Consider the following 15,919-nt stretch of genomic DNA (forward strand, 5'->3'; position numbering starts at 1 on the left):
CCCCTTCTGCGTTCATGGCACTGGCAAATGCGTTGCTTGCAAAGTCATGACGGAAGTCGTTGCTGTCTGAAACACGGATCATGCTGGTCTCGCCGTGCTTGGCTTGCTGCTACTGCCTTGCCCTTACACCGCCTCTGTTCCGCCGGCCGGATGGACCCCACCGTGCGTCGCGCTCGACTCAACTCGCTCCGCTCGGCCAGTCAAGCGTCGCTCGGTTGCTTCTTCCTTTGCTCTCTCTGTACCTTGAAATTGGCCCATTCTCGACCCACGGCACCTCATCTCATCTAAAGCGCAGTTACGCCATCGAATACACACACACGCGCGACTACCCTCACGCATTCTCTGCTCACGCCAGACTGCAAATGACCACCGGCCGCCGACGATCCCATCCGGCGGCCTGAGAACCAACACTCCGTTTGAGAGAGCGACGCTGCGCTGCTGCGAACAATGTCCCACCTCGATCCAACACCACCGCCATCCTCGCTCATCTCATCGCTCCTTTCGCCTACCGATCTGCTACCATCGCACGCCTGCATCGACCACTACTCTCTGCGCCATCTCATCCTATCTCGCACTGGACTGCCAGACTCACCATCATGGCTTCGCGCTCAGGGCTGGAAGGTCCTCCTGGGCTTCTTGGGCAACGACAAGAAGGAGTGGCCGAGAGAAGAGGCAAAGAAGAGGCAGGAATACTATGAGCTGCTCAGTGACTTGTTGCCAGCTACCGACGCTGAGAGCAGCTCATCACGCGGCGCATCCCGCTACGACGCCCTCATCACTCAGATCCACCTCGACCTCGTCCGATCGCGATTCGCCCAGTCATTCTCCTTCTTTCGTCAACGTGTGCCACCAAGCGCTTCGTGCCCGCTAGCTCCACTGCCACCATCTAGCGATACGCCCGCCGTCAAGAGGCTGCCTAAGCGCAAGGCCCTACGACAACGCCTCACCGCTCTGGGTCACGTCGAGGGGCGCGACGGCGAGAGCGAATCGCAGGACGAACCACGCAGCGATGCTATCCTCCGCATCCTCTTCCTCTACGCGTTGCTCAATCCTAGCGTAGGCTATGTCCAGGGCATGGTAGAAGTCGCATCCGTGGTAGTCTGGACCATCGGCTCAGCTACGGGACTGCCTACCGAAACGGATTCACCCGCGGAGAGCAACACCCACTTTGAAGCAGACGCATTCTGGTGCTTTTCGCTGCTACTCGGCGAGCTGCGAGAGCTGTGGGACTTTGAAGGGCTCGACGATACCAGGGCAGGTCTGCGCATACGCAATCCTCGCCAATCGCCCGGCGCACCCACAGCTGTCACCCTCGGCGGCATGGCCAGAGCGCTGCGCAGTCTAGGCGGACGATTGAGATGGGCAGACGAGGAGCTCTGGACTCACCTCTACAACAATGGTCTCAGCCCGTCGATCCCCTACTACTCCTTCCGCTGGCTCGCGACGTTACTCTCCACTTCACTGCCCCTCCCCTCCGTCGTCAAGGTCTGGGACGTCATCCTCTGCGAAGCGGGCGAGGGTAGCGCAGGGAAATCAAGTCGCCCATCACATTCACAGCGCGTCGACTTCCTCCTCGACGTCATGACCTCGCTCCTCGTCTGCCACCGCAACAGCCTCCTCGATTTGGTCAAGGCCGCGCAGGTAAAGGCGCAGCAGGAAGCTGAAGAGGGCGATGTGGAGCGATTTGCCTCGGAGGAAATATTTTCGAGCTGCATGAGCTTCCTTCAAGATCTCCCTGACCGAGATGACGATATTGGACCGGTGCTAGAGATGGCCAGCATGCTGAGGCAGAAGCGCATCGCATCTGCCTTGACAGGCGAAGACGCGCCACCAGACGACGAAGAGGAGATGATCACGAGCAGCGAGACGATGGGGCAGAGGACTTTCGGTGCATTCAGTCGCTTAGCCAGTGGCAGCAACAGTGCCCCACCGACGTCATCTACAAAGGGCGGCTGGCTTCGCAGCGTATCAGGGACCCGTGACTCCCAAGCTGCGACACGCCAGGCATCTGTGCCACCGTCCTCACTCTTGCACCGCTTCCAGGCCAGCGACGCTGCAGCAGAGCTCAGCAAAGTCGGCTCCAATTGGCAAGCGTGCGCAATGGACAAGTGGTCGCAAGCACGCCGCAGCGCCAGCGAGTCAGTCGCTCCGCCACAACCTCCGAGCCCCAGTGCTAGTACGACGAGTGCTAGCAGCAGCGCCATTCAGTCGACCATCTCCAGCCGCCTTGCCTCGCTAAGCTCAGCCGGCGCTGCATGGATGCGAGGCAATGGAGCAACGACAAAGGACCGAGCCTTCTCCACCTCATCGACGCCACGCTATCAGCATCCTGCCGTCTTGCAGTGGAGCCAAGATACCGATCGAAGCGCAGGCAACGGCGAGGGGTTGCCCAATTTCCCACTGCCTGACGTCATGGACTCGCCAGATGGAAGGACAGAGTACGCCTACGTGAGGCCGGCGAGCATGATGATGGCCGGGCTGGGCTTTGGTAGCATGGGAGGAGTCAGCCCGGTGCATGATCGCACACAACGTCGTGGGGTAGCGAGCATACCAGAGGAGTGGCGCTTTCCAACGAGCGCAGGGTCGCGAAGCAGCGATCGCTCCCCAAGCATATCGGCTGTTGCGACTATGACGTCCTCCTCTATGTCATCATCCGCGAGCTCGACGGGATCTGCAGCGGGCAACGGCACGCCGAGGGGGGCTGGACCCAAGCCTCTTCTTCTCGCTGGCTCAGCTCGCGCAGCCGTCTCGACCAATGGTAATGAGGAAGCGCATCACACTCCACCGCCACCCTCCAAGATCGTCAGGAATGGACCGCTAGCAGGTAGCGGATCCCCCTACACGCCTCGCGGTCAGATCGGCATAGGCGCTCGTCGCCCGCACCGCCCGCGCATTGGCGACTCTTCCATCGACTCTGGCCGGCCTGACGAAAGCGTCGATGGCGACTCGAGCATTGTCGATCTGCTGGCCACGCCGGGCAAGACACACAAGAGTCTTGAGGACGGCAGCAGCGAGCGCGGCGATGCTGACGATCATGGGCCGCAGCGTAACACGCCCACAGTCACGCAAGACGGCCGCACAGACACTGCACCTACCTTGGCTACGTCAACGTCACTTCAAGCCGCATTGCAAACCGAGGGCGTCTTGCCTAAGTTGCCTAGCTTGAGAGCAGCAGGTGAGACGGCTCCAGCCCCTGGGCGTGCCCTGCGAGGCGAGAATGGCACGACTGCCCCTCGCACCGCCTCCGCTACGCCAGGGACAGTCACTGCCGGTGCCTTTGGGCGACCGTCGAAAGACGTCGAGGAGGCGCCCGATGTGAGCGCAGTTGTTGAAAGCGACCGTCGCCAACTGCAACGACCGGCCTTCGGGTCCATCTCGTCTAGCTCAGATGTGCCTCTCGTGCCGACCGAAGGTAGAAGCGTACTGCGACGTCCCATGGCCGCCTCGACAACGACAGCTCCCTCTTCGCACCGCCGCAGATCATCGCAGTTCTCGCAGATCAACGAAAGCACCCCCGGCTCTCCGACTCTTGAGAGTGGTGTCCTCTCTAGCGGCAGTGCACGCAGTACTGCATCAAGGCACGCAGCAAGACGAGCTGCGCGTCGCACATCTGGGCTAGGGGAAGTCGTAACATCTTCGAGCGGCGCAGAGGCTGATCCCTCCCCAACAAGCATCGACACCTCACCGCGCCCCGACGGAGACGAAGGGCCACGACACCGCGACGAGGCGATCACCCCAATCATGCCCGCCGAGCGCAAGATCTACACCCTCGTCGACGAGCCCGTCTCCCTCGTCGAGCCAAACATCCAGCCCACTCAATTGCACGATCCACCGGCACCTCCCCCGCCTCTGCTCAATCGCGCATCAGTTTCATCTGTGCGCTCGTCTTCCTCGTCCAACTCAGCGGGCGCGAGTGCGGGTAGCGGAGGCGCGGGTGGCAGTGGCCCGATAGTCAGGTCGAAGCGCTCCTTCAAGACGGGCGCAAAGAAGACACGAGCCCAATCCGGCTCGGTGGTGCGCTCCCCCTTGACGCGCGAGGATCCCCGGCACACGGCACAAGCTGAAGCGCGACGAGAGTCGGCGAGGCTCGACGGAGGATTCGAGGAGGCGGCGACGACGACGACGACGGATTCGCTTGCCAGTGCGCGGACGACGGCCGAGTCGCTGCCGTCTTCCTCGCCTCCCTCGTCCGTCGTTTCTTCACCCTTTGCTCGCGGAGGGAACTTGCCCCCTCTGGACGCACAGCTGCACGCCATGGATTTGGGCAGCCACCCAGTCAGCGAGGACGAGCGACCCATCGACGAGCTGCCCACGTCTGCTGCTCACTTCGATGACGATGAGATCGAACACGGGCACGGGCACGGGCACGCGCCCGAGGACGGGGAACACGATGCGGCGTACGAGTACTACGAGTACTTTGGCGATGAGCATCACCCGTCAGCGCAGCAGCAAGGCTTGGCCGTCAATGGCGGCGGCGGCGGCGGATTCAACGATGGGGAGGAGAGCGAAGAGGAGGAGGAGGAGGGCGACGACGGCATGGCTGCCATTGGGAGCGCGATGAGGAAGTTCTCTGCGGGCATGCAAGGCGGAGGTGGGGCCAATGACATCTTGGAAGGCAGGAGGGACAGTGCAGGTGGCATTAAGTTTTAAAGTCACGGCGGCGCAAGCCTTCACGTCACCCTTCTCCCAGCGCCCATCCTGCTACGACGCTGATGCCGAACATGAAGACTCTAGAGGGACGCCAGAGGAGGGCGCGGTGGGGTCAGTAGCACATTCTTACTTCTTCTCCCCTTGTTTTATCCCATCGCTTCGCCTCACTTCAACTCACTGCAGCAGATTCGCCATGACGAAATGCGTGATGCTCTGCCCGATCTCGAGCCAGCTACCGCCCTGATTCTTGACGTGAAAGAGGAAATGCAATGCTAGCAGGTCTGCGCAGAGGCTCGATGCGAGGAGTAGTGGGACCGACGAGGAGGAAATTAGGTGCAGCCCACCGACACTGTTCGGGCCCAGCAAGGGTGGGCCTTCCAGCTCTATCGAGGCCTTGGAGCGGCCCGGCTCGATGTAGGCCGTCTCCGGGTGCGTGACGCGTTTGCTGACCTTGCGCTTGCACATAACCTGAAGAACCGAGGCAAGGACGACAAAGGGGACGAGGATCTTGGCAATGAGGAGGGCGGCCATGAGGAAAGGTGAAAAGACGGGCACAAGGCGGTACACTGGTTTGAGGTAGAAGGAGGAAATGGACGCTACGTTGCCCGTGCCGAAGAAGGCGGCGTGGAGGAGGAAAAGGAGGGTGAGTGAGGGAAAGACGTCGTACAGATTGAGTGGGCGTGGTAGTGAGGGCTTGGCCTTGCCAGCTTTCCTCTCCGCAATGAATCGTTCCTCGAGCACGATGCCTTCCATCTTTGCCCAAACGAGGATCGTGGCGGTGAAGCAGAGGAAGAAGAGGGCCTCGTCGCGCAGGGAGAGGAGGATGAAGGCGGGTGCTGAGGCGAATATTATGATGGCCAGTCGTTGTGCTGTTGGCTGCCCACGTCGGAAGCCCAAGGCGAAGGGCAGCGTCATGGAGGTGAGGAGGAAGAGCCATGCCAGCGCCTGGTTGATGAGGGGTAGACCCAGCTTGTTCTCTAGATGCCATGACGAGGAGAGCGTCACGCACGTCGTAGCGACCGTGAGGGCAACTTGCCCCTGGATGACTCGCTGCGCACGCGGTGCAGTCGGGCCGCCAAGAAACCACTCCGGCTTCGAGCTGACGGCCAGCCCAGCCGCAGCGACGAATACGCCGGAGAGGGCGAGGAGCATTCGGCTCTCTTGCTTGTCAACATCAGAGAGGCAGAAGAGGCCAGAGCCGATACAGCAGATGCCCCAGAGCAAGATCGTCCCCTCATTCTTTGATCTAGCTACGTCGTCGAGTGTAAGGAAAGGCCAGACGAAGCCAAGGAAGAAGAAACCCAGAGTCCAAGCCAGCCTGACGTTGTATCCGAGGGCAATAAGCTCCAGTGCCGCGATCGCGTAGACGGCGAGTGGAATCAGGGAGCGTGACGAGCGCGGCGAGATGCCACGCACGAGGATATGACGCTCCTCGATAACCCAGGACCAGTAGAGACCTGTCATGACGACGTAAAGGTAGTAGGTGATGGGCGCTCTCTCCGCTGCGAATCTGGCGCACAGGGCGATGACCATGGGCACGACGATGGCGAGACCGCTGCGGCTGCGCACCTCCTTTGTTGCGGACGTCTCAAGCACATAGTTGCGGAGGAGGAAGGCAAAGCCGTACAGGACGGAGCCAATGTAGCCTAGCGCGACGACAGTGACGAGAAGGAGCCAATCGTACGTCTGAAGATAGTTTGCGCCCTCAAGTGACAGCTTGATCAATCGTTGACACGCTGCGACGGCCTCGGTGTAGTGCTCAGTTGCGATCAGAGTACGAATGTCGTTGACCTGCGTTGACCCTGGCGCTGCGTCCCCAACCGGCGGCAGCTTGGAGAAGGGCACGTAGCGGATTGTCCTGGCTCGACGCTGCTCGTGCTTGACACGATAGATCTCGAGGATTTCTAGTGCGTTGGCAAACATGGCTCGTGCCGACTGTTCAGCATCGAGGTCTAGGTAGTCGAGGGGCAAGACTCCTTCTGAGTTGGCAGGCAAAGGTAGACCGAGCAGCGTAGCCATGAGCGCTGTGATGTCGGCCTGATCAACGTCTTGGCGCCACAACGACTCAAGGCCCCGCCAACCAGCGTAATACGTGTCCTTCTCCGCCTCCTTCTGACGCGAATCCATCTGCGCCTCATCCGCTGGACGAGGACTTCGGACCCCTGACCCCCAAGCTACAAGCGGCGTCCTCGTATTGTCCGGGTCGCCATCGCCGTGGTTGCCCTTTGTGCTCATGCCGTGATCAGCGCTGAAGATCCAAGCGGTACGATCGTTTTCGCCAGAGTAGAAGTCGGCAAAGAGCTCCTCGACTCGCCGCACGATGCCGTCGACTACAGCGAGGTTTCCCACGTATTCGGAAGAGTGAGGTCGGTAGGTGTGACCCGTCGTATCGAGGCCGAGGAGGTGGAGAAAGAAGACGACACCGGGGCGGTGCAGCTCTCTCGCGAGGTTTTCGTCCTTCTTCGCCCTTGCAAAGAGCTGCGTCACCTGATCGAGGACCCACAAGTCGAGGTGCGTGGCATCCTTGGTGAAGTCCTCGTCCCCCTCGTGGTAGGACCACATATCTACGCGGCCCTCGCTCGCCCCTGCAGCAAACATTGGCAGAATATCTGGGCTGCCAAATGTGTAGGCGTGCGTCGAGACGTTCATCAGCGAGTCAAAATTGACGGGATTGAGCTTCCATCCCTTGGTGACGGCCGAGACGTCCTCGTACATGCCAGCGATGAGGGCGACGTGGCCTGGTCGAGATTCGGTGGGCACACGAGTGTGGGATACGCCCCAGGCGCCACGACGCAGGCAGATGTCGAGAAGGTGAGGGGCTGCAGAGAAGGGCTCGGAGGTTGCGCTTCCAGCAGGTGTCATTGCAGCCATCTCTGGTGGGTGCTCCTTGTAGAGGGTATCTGCGCGCAAGCCATCACCGACGATGAGTACCAAGCGATCGGCTGGCGGCGGTGGAAGTACAGCTTTACTGCCATCGTAGGTATCGGCGAGGGAAAAGCGACGACTCGGATGTACGACGGGCGAGGTAAAGTAGATGTCGAAGACGGAAACGGTGAGGAGAAGATGGAAGACGAGGGAGAGGAGCAAGAAGGGCAGAGGACGGCGTGGTTGAGCACGCTGTGATATCGTCGGCGGCTTTACAGGCTGTTCCACCTTTGCCGCATCCTTCGCCATCTTCTTTCGGCGCCGTCAGGGAGTCCTTGATTTGCAGTGGTGGAAAAGGAAGAAAGGAAAGAAGGAGCAGCGCAGAGCAGCACAGCACAGCGCACGCACGCACGCACGGGCCCAGACTTTTTGCATTGACCGAGCGAGTGCTCGCTGCCCTCGACGCGGTCCGCGGACGGCGACGATTCTTGACGTTGGACGCCATCATTTGCCCCCTCGCCATGCAAAGGCAAAGGAGATAGAATACAAGTCAAGCTATTCAAAGCTCGACAGCTCTTCGCTCAGATGTCTCGCCCTCGCTCAAGAGGGTCGGCTCTCCAGCTACCCTCGGTATCAGAGCTTCCATCTTTCCTCATTCAGTACGCATACAAGACGTTGGAGGCCTATCGAGCCTTGAGCCCGCGAGCCAAGGTAGTCGTCGGACTCATTGCCCTCGTGTATGCTGCATTCACCCTCGTCATCATCCGTCTTGGTCCTCATGGCTTGCTCGAGTGGCTGGCTCAATTCTCGACCTTCTTTGCTCAGTCGTCCCTCGGACCTCTCATCCTCATTCTTCTCCTCATTCTTCTATCCTTCCCGCCCACGATCGGCTACGGCACCGTCATCACTCTGTGCGGCCTGTCCTTTGGCTCCCCACTCGCTGCGCCGGGCAACTCGCTAGGCTATGCATGGTTCATTGCAGCATCAGGATGCCTCCTAGGCTCAGTCACTGCCTTCCTCGTATGTCGCATAGCCCTCGACACGCATGGCGCCGACTGGAGCTGGGTACGCAAAGTGCGCCAGGGCAAAGAGTGGAAGGCGATGGAGAAGGCAGTCGAGCGTAAAGGCTGGAAGATGATTCTCCTCATCAGGGTGAGTGGTGTGCGCCAATGACTTTGCTTTGCCCAACAGTCTCGCTCACACTCCATCTCCAACGCCCCGCACCCCGCAGCTTTGCCCCTTCCCTTTCGTCTACTCGAACCTCTTCTTCGCCAGTCTACGGCCAGAGGTCATCCCTATGCCCTTCTTCGTCCTGGCCACACTCGCAACCACTCCCAAACTCTTTCTACACGTCTTCATTGGAGCGCAGACGTTCGAAGCGATTCAAGCAGGTCGAGATGGGGGTGAGGCAGCCACCCACACGAGCGGCTGGTTCCGACTCTTCTACGTCGTGGGAGCTTCTGCGCTTGGGGCTGCGACGAGCTGGTACATCTACCATGAGACCAAGAAGTGGGTGTGCGGGCAAGCGTGCATCGCAATTGTGAGCTGACCTCTGCTTCGCACCTTCGCACTCACACAGGGTCCTGGACTCTTTCATTGACGAGGAGGAAGAGGAAGAAGGACTCGTCAGCGGCCACGATGATATGCATAGAGGCGACCACTCGCCGCAGACCCGCAAATCAGCGGCTCGCAACGAGGAGCTGGAGCGATGGGATTGGTCGGATGATGACGATGACGCTCGTGGCACCAACAGCAATGGGCGCGCAGCCACTCGGTGAGGGGGAACACAGATGTACTATTACAAGTGGCGCAGACAAGTGGCGCAGAAGGACAAAGCAAGCTCACGATCGCGTCAGAGTTGATCACGCACGAAGGCATTCTCATGACATTCGACCGCCGCGGCCTCTATGGCCTCATTTGCTTTGACATGCCCTTGATGATCGCCTTGTACGACGCCACGTTCCCATGGAACTTTTCCACTCTAGAATCCGCGACTACCCACAGCTCGGACGCGACCTTGTTGACAAAATGCGCGTCGTGACTAATACTGATAACTCCGCCCGACCACGTTGAGATGGCGTTGGCGAGCGCATCTAGACCCTCTACGTCCAAATGGTTGGTCGGCTCGTCGAGGAGAAGAACGTGAGGACGAGCGAGAGATACTGTAGGACGAGACGAGACGAGGAGCATGGTCAGCCACGCCAAGTCAGCTCTTCTGTCACAGCGCACTGGCACTCACGCATCGCCAAGGCCAGCCTGCACTTTTGACCTCCGGAGAGCGTGGCGATCTTCTGCAGACCCGTGGTACCCGTGATACCAAAGGCGCCGAGGAATGAGCGATATTCCTGCTCCTGCTTGCCTGGATACTTGGCGGCGAGGAAGCCGACGGACGACGCATTGAGGTCGAGCATGTCCATCGAGTGCTGCGTGAAGTAGCCGATGCGAAGCTTGCCGTTGCGCTTCTGGTCGCCCTTGAGGGGTTTGAGGTCGCCAAAGAGGCTGTGAGCGGGGAGGGAATGCGGGTCAATTGGGGGCAATCGTGGGATGTAGGCGCGCTGCTCACAGCTTCAACATCGTCGATTTGCCTGCACCGTTCGGGCCCACCACTGCGATACGCGAGTCCATCGTGACACCGATGTTGACATCGCGAAGCAAGATCTTCTCAGGCGTGTAGCCAAAGTCGACGCCGTCGAGGAGCAGCAAAGGAGGATTGAGGCGCTCCACCTCGGGCAGCTTGAAGGTCACTTGATCTTCCTTCTCCGGCGGCTCGACGACTTGAAGACGCTCAAGCTCCTTGATCTTCGACTGTGCCTGAGCGGCGCGGTTGGCATTGACGCGCCATCTGTCGATGAAGGCTTGGAGATGGTCGCGCTTCATGACGTAGGCTTCGTACTCTCGCTGCTGGTTCTTGCGACGCTCGAGGCGAGTCTCGTAGAATTGAGCAAAGTTGCCTACGGAGGGCGCAGAGGGTCAGCATGCTTGTTGTCCTCCTACTCGCCCGCACGTGCTCACCCTTGTAGTAGTCAAGGCGCTCGGAGTGTTGATGAATGATGTCGGTGGCAATCTCGTTGAGGAGCTGTCGGTCGTGACTGACGACCAAAAGCGTACCAGTCCACTGCGTGACGAGGTAATCTTCGAGCCAGGCAATGGCATTGAGGTCCAAGTTGTTCGACGGCTCATCGAGGAGCAAGAGGTCAGGCTTGCAGAAGAGGGCACGCGCAAGTGCCAATCTCATTCTCCAACCACCAGAGAAGGATCCCGTAGGCCTCATCTGGTCCTCCGAAGGGAAACCCAGACCATCGAGGAGAGATGCTGCACGCGAGGGACCCGTGTCGGCCTCCATCTCGACGAGCTTAGATTGAATCTCCATCAATCGAGCTCCCAGCTCATCCTTTTGAATCTCGAGTTGACGAGTATGGATGTCGCCGACGGATCCCTTTGACAGCTCTGAAGTCTGGCCCCCCTCGGCAGTCTGTGTCGCCGAGGTGGCCTCTGCGAGCTTCTTTTCGACGCCTTCGAGCTTTGTGTTGAGCTCCTCCTCCTCTCGCATCAGGCGCTCTCGCCAGACGTCGGCCTTGAGGACGGCGTGTAGAGCAGGCGTATCGTCTCCCACCATCTCCTGCTCGACGTAGAGCATCGAGATGTGCTTGGGGACGGGGATATCTCGCAGCGCCAGGTGCTTGAGAAGCGTCGACTTGCCCACACCGTTTCTACCGATGAGACCGTAGCGACGTCCGGCGGCGAGTGTAAGGGTGGCGTTGGTGAGAATGCGATGCGAGCCTGGGCGAGGGGTGAGAAGGTGGTGTGGTCAGCTCCCATTCGAGGATGTCATCTCACCTCTTTAGGCGTACTCACCGAAGTTGAGATCGATTCCAGGCAGATTAATGTCTTTGTTCTTGCCCTTTGACCCGACAGTCTCGAGGGTGTTGACTGACGTGAACATCTCTTCGTAGTTGTCCAACTCCTTTTGCCTCTTTACCTGGTCGACGAGTGCCGACGACTCGTAGAGGTCCCTCTGTGCCCTCTTCTGCAGCTTTGCCCTCGTCTTTGCCTCCTGCTTCTCTAGTTTCTTGACATCGATGGTCGTAGCCCTTGCTACTGACCCCGTTGCGACGTCGATGTTGCCACCAGTGAGGACATTGTGACCTCGCGTGTTGAGTGCGCCAATCTTTCTCATCTCGATGACATTCTCGAGGCGCATTGGTCCGTCTGCGGCAAAGTCGCCACCATCTGCATTGCCAGCATCTTCCGGTAGCAGCTTCTCTAGCTCGCGGGAGATTTCGTCTACCTTTGCCTGTGCCTCATCGGGCGTATCATACGAGGCGCGCAGGAAGGAGGTGAGAAGCGAAGAGACGGTGTCGAGGATGACTTGATTGCTCTCGAGGTGGGCAGTAGGGTCGTCGATATAGTCGGAGAGATAGGATAGGATAGGTGGATCGATGTTTGGCAGTGCCTTTGTGAGGATCTCTGCCGCCATGATGAGGGCGACTACGATGTGGTGGTGACGAGGAGAGGAAAGCAACTTTCGCATTGGCATTCCGCCCTCGAAATCGCCCCCCGCCGCTGTTTCGTCTCGACTTGCCTTCGGACTGGAGTCGACGGGCTCGAGGGCGGCGGCGACGACGCACAGACGCACGAGGACGACATCCAGAGGCAGCTGCGATTCACTCGATCCTCCTCTTCCTTTCCCCCCTCTTTGCTCAACGATGACAGCGGCTGACGGCAATGAAATGCCCGTCAACAACGTCGCTGATCAACCACCTGCAGCATGGAGGTCACTGCCCTTCTTCCAGTCATTGCCCGTCTCAGCTCCGTCATCTTCATTAGCCTCGCAGCGCATCCTCGCCATCAAGAAGCTCACAAACTGGCCGAGGGGCATACAAGATGATTCGAGAACCAAGGACTCTGTCACGGCCCCCTACCTCGTCATACTCAAGTCCGGAGATATCACTGTTGTAGATTCGACGACCTTCGCCCCGCTCACGTCGTCGTTCGCCTCGCTCTCTGGCGCTCATGGCTCACTCACTCACGCCCACTTCGACACCGCCTCTTCCCGCTTCATCCTCCTCAGTGAAGATGATGGAGCAGCTGGGACTAGCGCAAATGCCAATCTGCCGTTGATGCGCATTTGGGACGTATCAGATCCTCGCAGCAAACAATGGCGCCCACGCCTACTCGCTGAAACTCGTATCCAGCATGGCCGCACTTCGTTCCCCGTAGCTGCACTCGCCTCGACGCCTGGCTTGACCTACCTGGCTTGCTCTCTCTCCAATGGTGCTGTGCTACTGCTACGTAATCTCTCGGCTGTGCTGGACGCAGCGCCGTCCAACGCCCCAACCGCAGCGATGCCCAAGTTCAAGGTAGTCATGCAGCCTGCTTCGTCGTCTGAAAAGGAACCAGTCGAGCCAGTCACAGCTCTGGCCTTTTCCTCCATCGACTCGCCGGCTACGCTGCACCTCTTCATCGCCAATCTGTCCAAGGTCACGAGATATACTGTTCTCGGCAAAGGAGCTGGCAGCCCTGCCATCACTCTGGATCACGTCGGAGCTCCTCTGGACTGTTCTGCTTTGGTCCCAGCTCGGGGAGACGAGACGCCAGAGTCGAAGCTTCTCATCGCTCGCCCAGAGGCAATCTATGTCATCGGCTCGAATGGTCGCGAAGCATGCTACGCACACGAGGGCCAGAAAGCAAAAGTCTTCCTTCTCCCAGCGTCGTTGCAGCTAGTCATCCTCTCACCGCCGGTCGCGGCAAAGACGACAGCTGCTCGGACCAGTGCGCCAGACACGACAGAGGTCGCCATCTTCGATCTGCAGGGCAAGTTCTTGTCATATCAAGGCTCAGTGCTAGGCGCTATCCAAGCCGTCTTCTCAGACCCGACTACCTTTGACGGCCGCGAGGACGTCTATGTCCTCACCGACGCTGACAATCTGCATCGCCTCGAGGAGCGACCATTGCGCGAGAAGCTCGACCTACTCTACAGTCGCAGCCTCTTTGTTCTCGCTGCTCAAGTCGCTCGCTCACACTTCGCGAGCGCTCACACTGACAGCCCCGACGCTACAACACAACTCAATGCCCTTCTTGCCGAGATCTGGATCAAGCATGGCGATCATCTCTACGAGAAGGGAGACTACGAAGGGAGCATGAAGATGGGCTATCTCAAGTCGGTCCCCGCGACCGCAGCATCAGGCTCGAGAAGAGTGCCGGGCAGCGTCAGGAAGAGTCTGGGGGAGAGCTACATCATTCGTCGCTTTCTCGACGCGCAAAGGATCCCGCTTCTCACTCTCTACCTACAAGAGCTACATCGCAGAGGGCTAGCAAATCCAGACCATACGACACTCCTGCTCAACTGTTTCACCAAGATGCGTGACACCGAGGCTCTGGATCGTTTCATCCGCCGTTCACACGTAATCAGCAATGGCGCAGACGACGGCGACGACGAGGACGACTATGGCTCAATAGTGAGCGACGTCGATGACGAGGCGCATCAAGATCGCCTGCCCTTCGACCTCGCCACGGCAATTAAAGTGTGCCGGTCAGCCAACTACTTTGCGCAAGCCTCATACCTGGCCAAGAAGTTTGACCTTGGCGCCGAGTATCTGCGCATCAAGATCGAGGACACCAACTCGCCGCTAGAGGCACTCGATTGGCTGCGTTCCCGGGACGCCGCCGATGTCGATGCGCAGCTGCGACTGTACGCAGGGTTGCTTCTTGCTGGAGGCGATGAGGCAGAAGAGGCGACCACGGACCTCCTCGTCGAGCTTTGCTCCGGGGCCTACCGACCGCGAGTCTCTAACTCGACAGCAGCCATCGAGCAGGCAGCGCGCGCAGCAGCAAGGGGCGAGACGGCGGCCAAGAACGACGGCGCAGGCGTTCTGGGCTACTTGAAAGGAGGGGGCGGATCAGTCAAGTCCGCGTCAGGCAAGCCGTTTGTCATTCCCGGCGTCGACGAGGAATTGCCAGCTGAGGAAGAGAACGCGGGCCCTGCATACGACATTCCATCACCCCGCACCTTCTTCCCTTACTTCCTGCGCTTCACGCCGTCATTCAGGCGATTCCTGGAGACTGTCGCTCTGGCGCGGTGGGCGCAGTCAATCGCTGACGAGGCGCCGGAGGACTTGGAAGAGTCCACAGGCAGCGCCTATGAGCAGGAGGCTGGTGACGACAACAATGAAGACGACGACGACGACGACGACGACGACGACGTCCGAGAGCAAAAGTCGATTTGGAACACTCTTTTCGAGATCTATCTCCAATCGAGCGACCAAGAGGACCATAGCAGGGCGGTCCGCCTGCTGCGACAGCACAAGACGCTGCCGTACGACGTTGCCCACACTCTTGTCCTGTGCGAGCAAGCCAGTTTCATACAGGGCGTCGTCATCCTCTATGAGCGCATGGGTATGTTCGAGGATGTAGTTCGCCTGTGGATGGACCGTGCTCACGAGGAGCTAGCGCGAGGTGATACGCCGGAGTCGGCAGAAGAAGTACTCGCCGCTCTCAAGCGATACGGTCACATCGACGACGATTCATCCTCCTCGGCCTCCTCTTTGCACTCGCTCGTCCTCTCTTTCCTCGTCTCTCACCCGGTCTTGCTGTCGCGACATCGCGGCGATGTCGAGTCATTGCTCCTACACATCGAGGACAGGCGAATCATGAGCACATTGGAGCTCGTGGACCTCTTGAGCAAGAGCGGTCCTCACGCAGACATCGGTCTCGTCAAGTCATTCCTGCAGCGCACCGTCGCAGAGGAGACTAGCGAGATGGAGGCCGACGAGAGATTGATTGCTTCGTACCGCGGCGAAGCTCGAGCCAAGACGAAGGAGATAGCCGACCTGTCAGCGGCGAGTGGAGAGCCGCGAGTCTTCCAGTCCAACCGATGTCATGCGTGTGGTGGGCAGATTGACCTGCCAGCCGTTCACTTCATGTGCAAGCACTCGTATCACGCGAGGTGTCTAGGTGAAAAGGAGAATGAGTGCCCTTCATGCGCACGCAGCTTCGGCGTCATCAGGGAGATTCGGACCAACAATGCGGAGCTAGCCTCGAGGCATGATCTGTGAGTACGAAACAGGGCGGAGGGCCCTAACGAGAGCTATCGGAACACGACTCCCGCGCGAGACCTCTTCACTGACGCCAACTTCTCACGCCCGCTCGCCCGCCCGCTGGATCTCTCTCATCACCCCTTCTGCACGCACAGCTTTCTGCAAGAGCTCGATGAGGCCGATGACCCATTCGAGACGATTGCGAGCATGTTCAGTCGTGGCATCTTTACCAAGGTTGCTCTCCAGCGGTAGACTAGCGCCCCTCCTCTGCTCAGCCTCCAAGGCACAATCTCGACGATGCTAATTTGATACCATGAACTAGAGAGCTCGCTGGTCGTGGTCTGCTTGCCGACCGAGAGTCCCGTCTT

The 15,919-nt window shown here is 59.4% G+C and overlaps 5 protein-coding genes across 5 annotated transcripts; 3 read left to right on the forward strand and 2 right to left on the reverse strand.

The window, feature by feature from the left end:
- Positions 1-168: 168 nt before the first annotated feature.
- On the forward strand, positions 169-4,871 carry BDZ90DRAFT_231670 (hypothetical protein). The gene is made up of 2 exons (XM_025505947.1): positions 169-4,730; positions 4,829-4,871. Exon 1 carries the CDS (start codon positions 448-450, stop codon positions 4,648-4,650), a length of 4,203 nt encoding a protein of 1,400 aa, XP_025362508.1. The 5' UTR covers positions 169-447; the 3' UTR covers positions 4,651-4,730; positions 4,829-4,871.
- BDZ90DRAFT_231671 (alkaline phosphatase-like protein) lies at positions 4,504-7,861 on the reverse strand. The gene is made up of 2 exons (XM_025505948.1): positions 4,829-7,861; positions 4,504-4,730 (listed from the first exon to the last, which is right to left on the reverse strand). The coding sequence occupies exons 1-2, from the start codon at positions 7,822-7,824 to the stop codon at positions 4,676-4,678; spliced, it is 3,051 nt and encodes a 1,016-aa protein (XP_025362509.1). The 5' UTR covers positions 7,825-7,861; the 3' UTR covers positions 4,504-4,675.
- Positions 7,862-8,199: 338 nt separating this feature from the next.
- Positions 8,200-9,025, forward strand: BDZ90DRAFT_205265 (hypothetical protein; the record flags this gene model as incomplete). Its single annotated transcript, XM_025503929.1, has 2 exons — positions 8,200-8,667; positions 8,747-9,025. Coding segments are annotated over 2 exons (747 nt in total), but the record flags the coding sequence as incomplete, so codon positions are not given.
- Positions 9,008-12,019, reverse strand: BDZ90DRAFT_231673 (putative positive effector protein GCN20). Its single transcript, XM_025505949.1, has 6 exons — positions 11,371-12,019; positions 10,528-11,295; positions 10,079-10,466; positions 9,755-10,014; positions 9,096-9,677; positions 9,008-9,025 (listed from the first exon to the last, which is right to left on the reverse strand). Exons 1-5 carry the CDS (start codon positions 11,990-11,992, stop codon positions 9,421-9,423), a joined length of 2,295 nt encoding a protein of 764 aa, XP_025362511.1. The 5' UTR covers positions 11,993-12,019; the 3' UTR covers positions 9,008-9,025; positions 9,096-9,420.
- A 173-nt stretch (positions 12,020-12,192) lies between these two features.
- Positions 12,193-15,846, forward strand: BDZ90DRAFT_231675 (hypothetical protein). The gene is made up of 2 exons (XM_025505950.1): positions 12,193-15,565; positions 15,707-15,846. The coding sequence occupies exons 1-2, from the start codon at positions 12,246-12,248 to the stop codon at positions 15,801-15,803; spliced, it is 3,417 nt and encodes a 1,138-aa protein (XP_025362512.1). The 5' UTR covers positions 12,193-12,245; the 3' UTR covers positions 15,804-15,846.
- The last annotated feature ends 73 nt before the right edge of the window (positions 15,847-15,919 follow it).

This window comes from Jaminaea rosea, assembly GCF_003144245.1.
Source record: "Jaminaea rosea strain MCA 5214 unplaced genomic scaffold BDZ90scaffold_5, whole genome shotgun sequence".
NCBI classification, from domain to species: domain Eukaryota; kingdom Fungi; phylum Basidiomycota; class Exobasidiomycetes; order Microstromatales; genus Jaminaea; species Jaminaea rosea.

Bases quoted from the DNA above. Each gene is read 5' to 3' on its own strand.
- BDZ90DRAFT_231673 (XM_025505949.1), bottom strand. From the start codon at position 11,992: ATGGCGGCAGAGATCCTCACAAAGGCACTGCCAAACATCGATCCACCT. The intron at 10,467-10,527 runs GTGAGCACGTGC...CGCCCTCCGTAG, and splicing joins GCGCCTTGACTACTACAAGG to GCAACTTTGCTCAATTCTAC. The intron at 9,678-9,754 runs GTGAGTGCCAGT...CTCGTCCTACAG, and splicing joins CAGGCTGGCCTTGGCGATGC to TATCTCTCGCTCGTCCTCAC.
- BDZ90DRAFT_231671 (XM_025505948.1), bottom strand. From the start codon at position 7,824: ATGGCGAAGGATGCGGCAAAGGTGGAACAGCCTGTAAAGCCGCCGACG. The intron at 4,731-4,828 runs GTGAGTTGAAGT...GCGTCCCTCTAG, and splicing joins GTCATGGCGAATCTGCTGCA to AGTCTTCATGTTCGGCATCA.
- BDZ90DRAFT_231670 (XM_025505947.1), top strand. From the start codon at position 448: ATGTCCCACCTCGATCCAACACCACCGCCATCCTCGCTCATCTCATCG.
- BDZ90DRAFT_231675 (XM_025505950.1), top strand. From the start codon at position 12,246: ATGCCCGTCAACAACGTCGCTGATCAACCACCTGCAGCATGGAGGTCA. The intron at 15,566-15,706 runs GTGAGTACGAAA...CTGCACGCACAG, and splicing joins CTAGCCTCGAGGCATGATCT to CTTTCTGCAAGAGCTCGATG.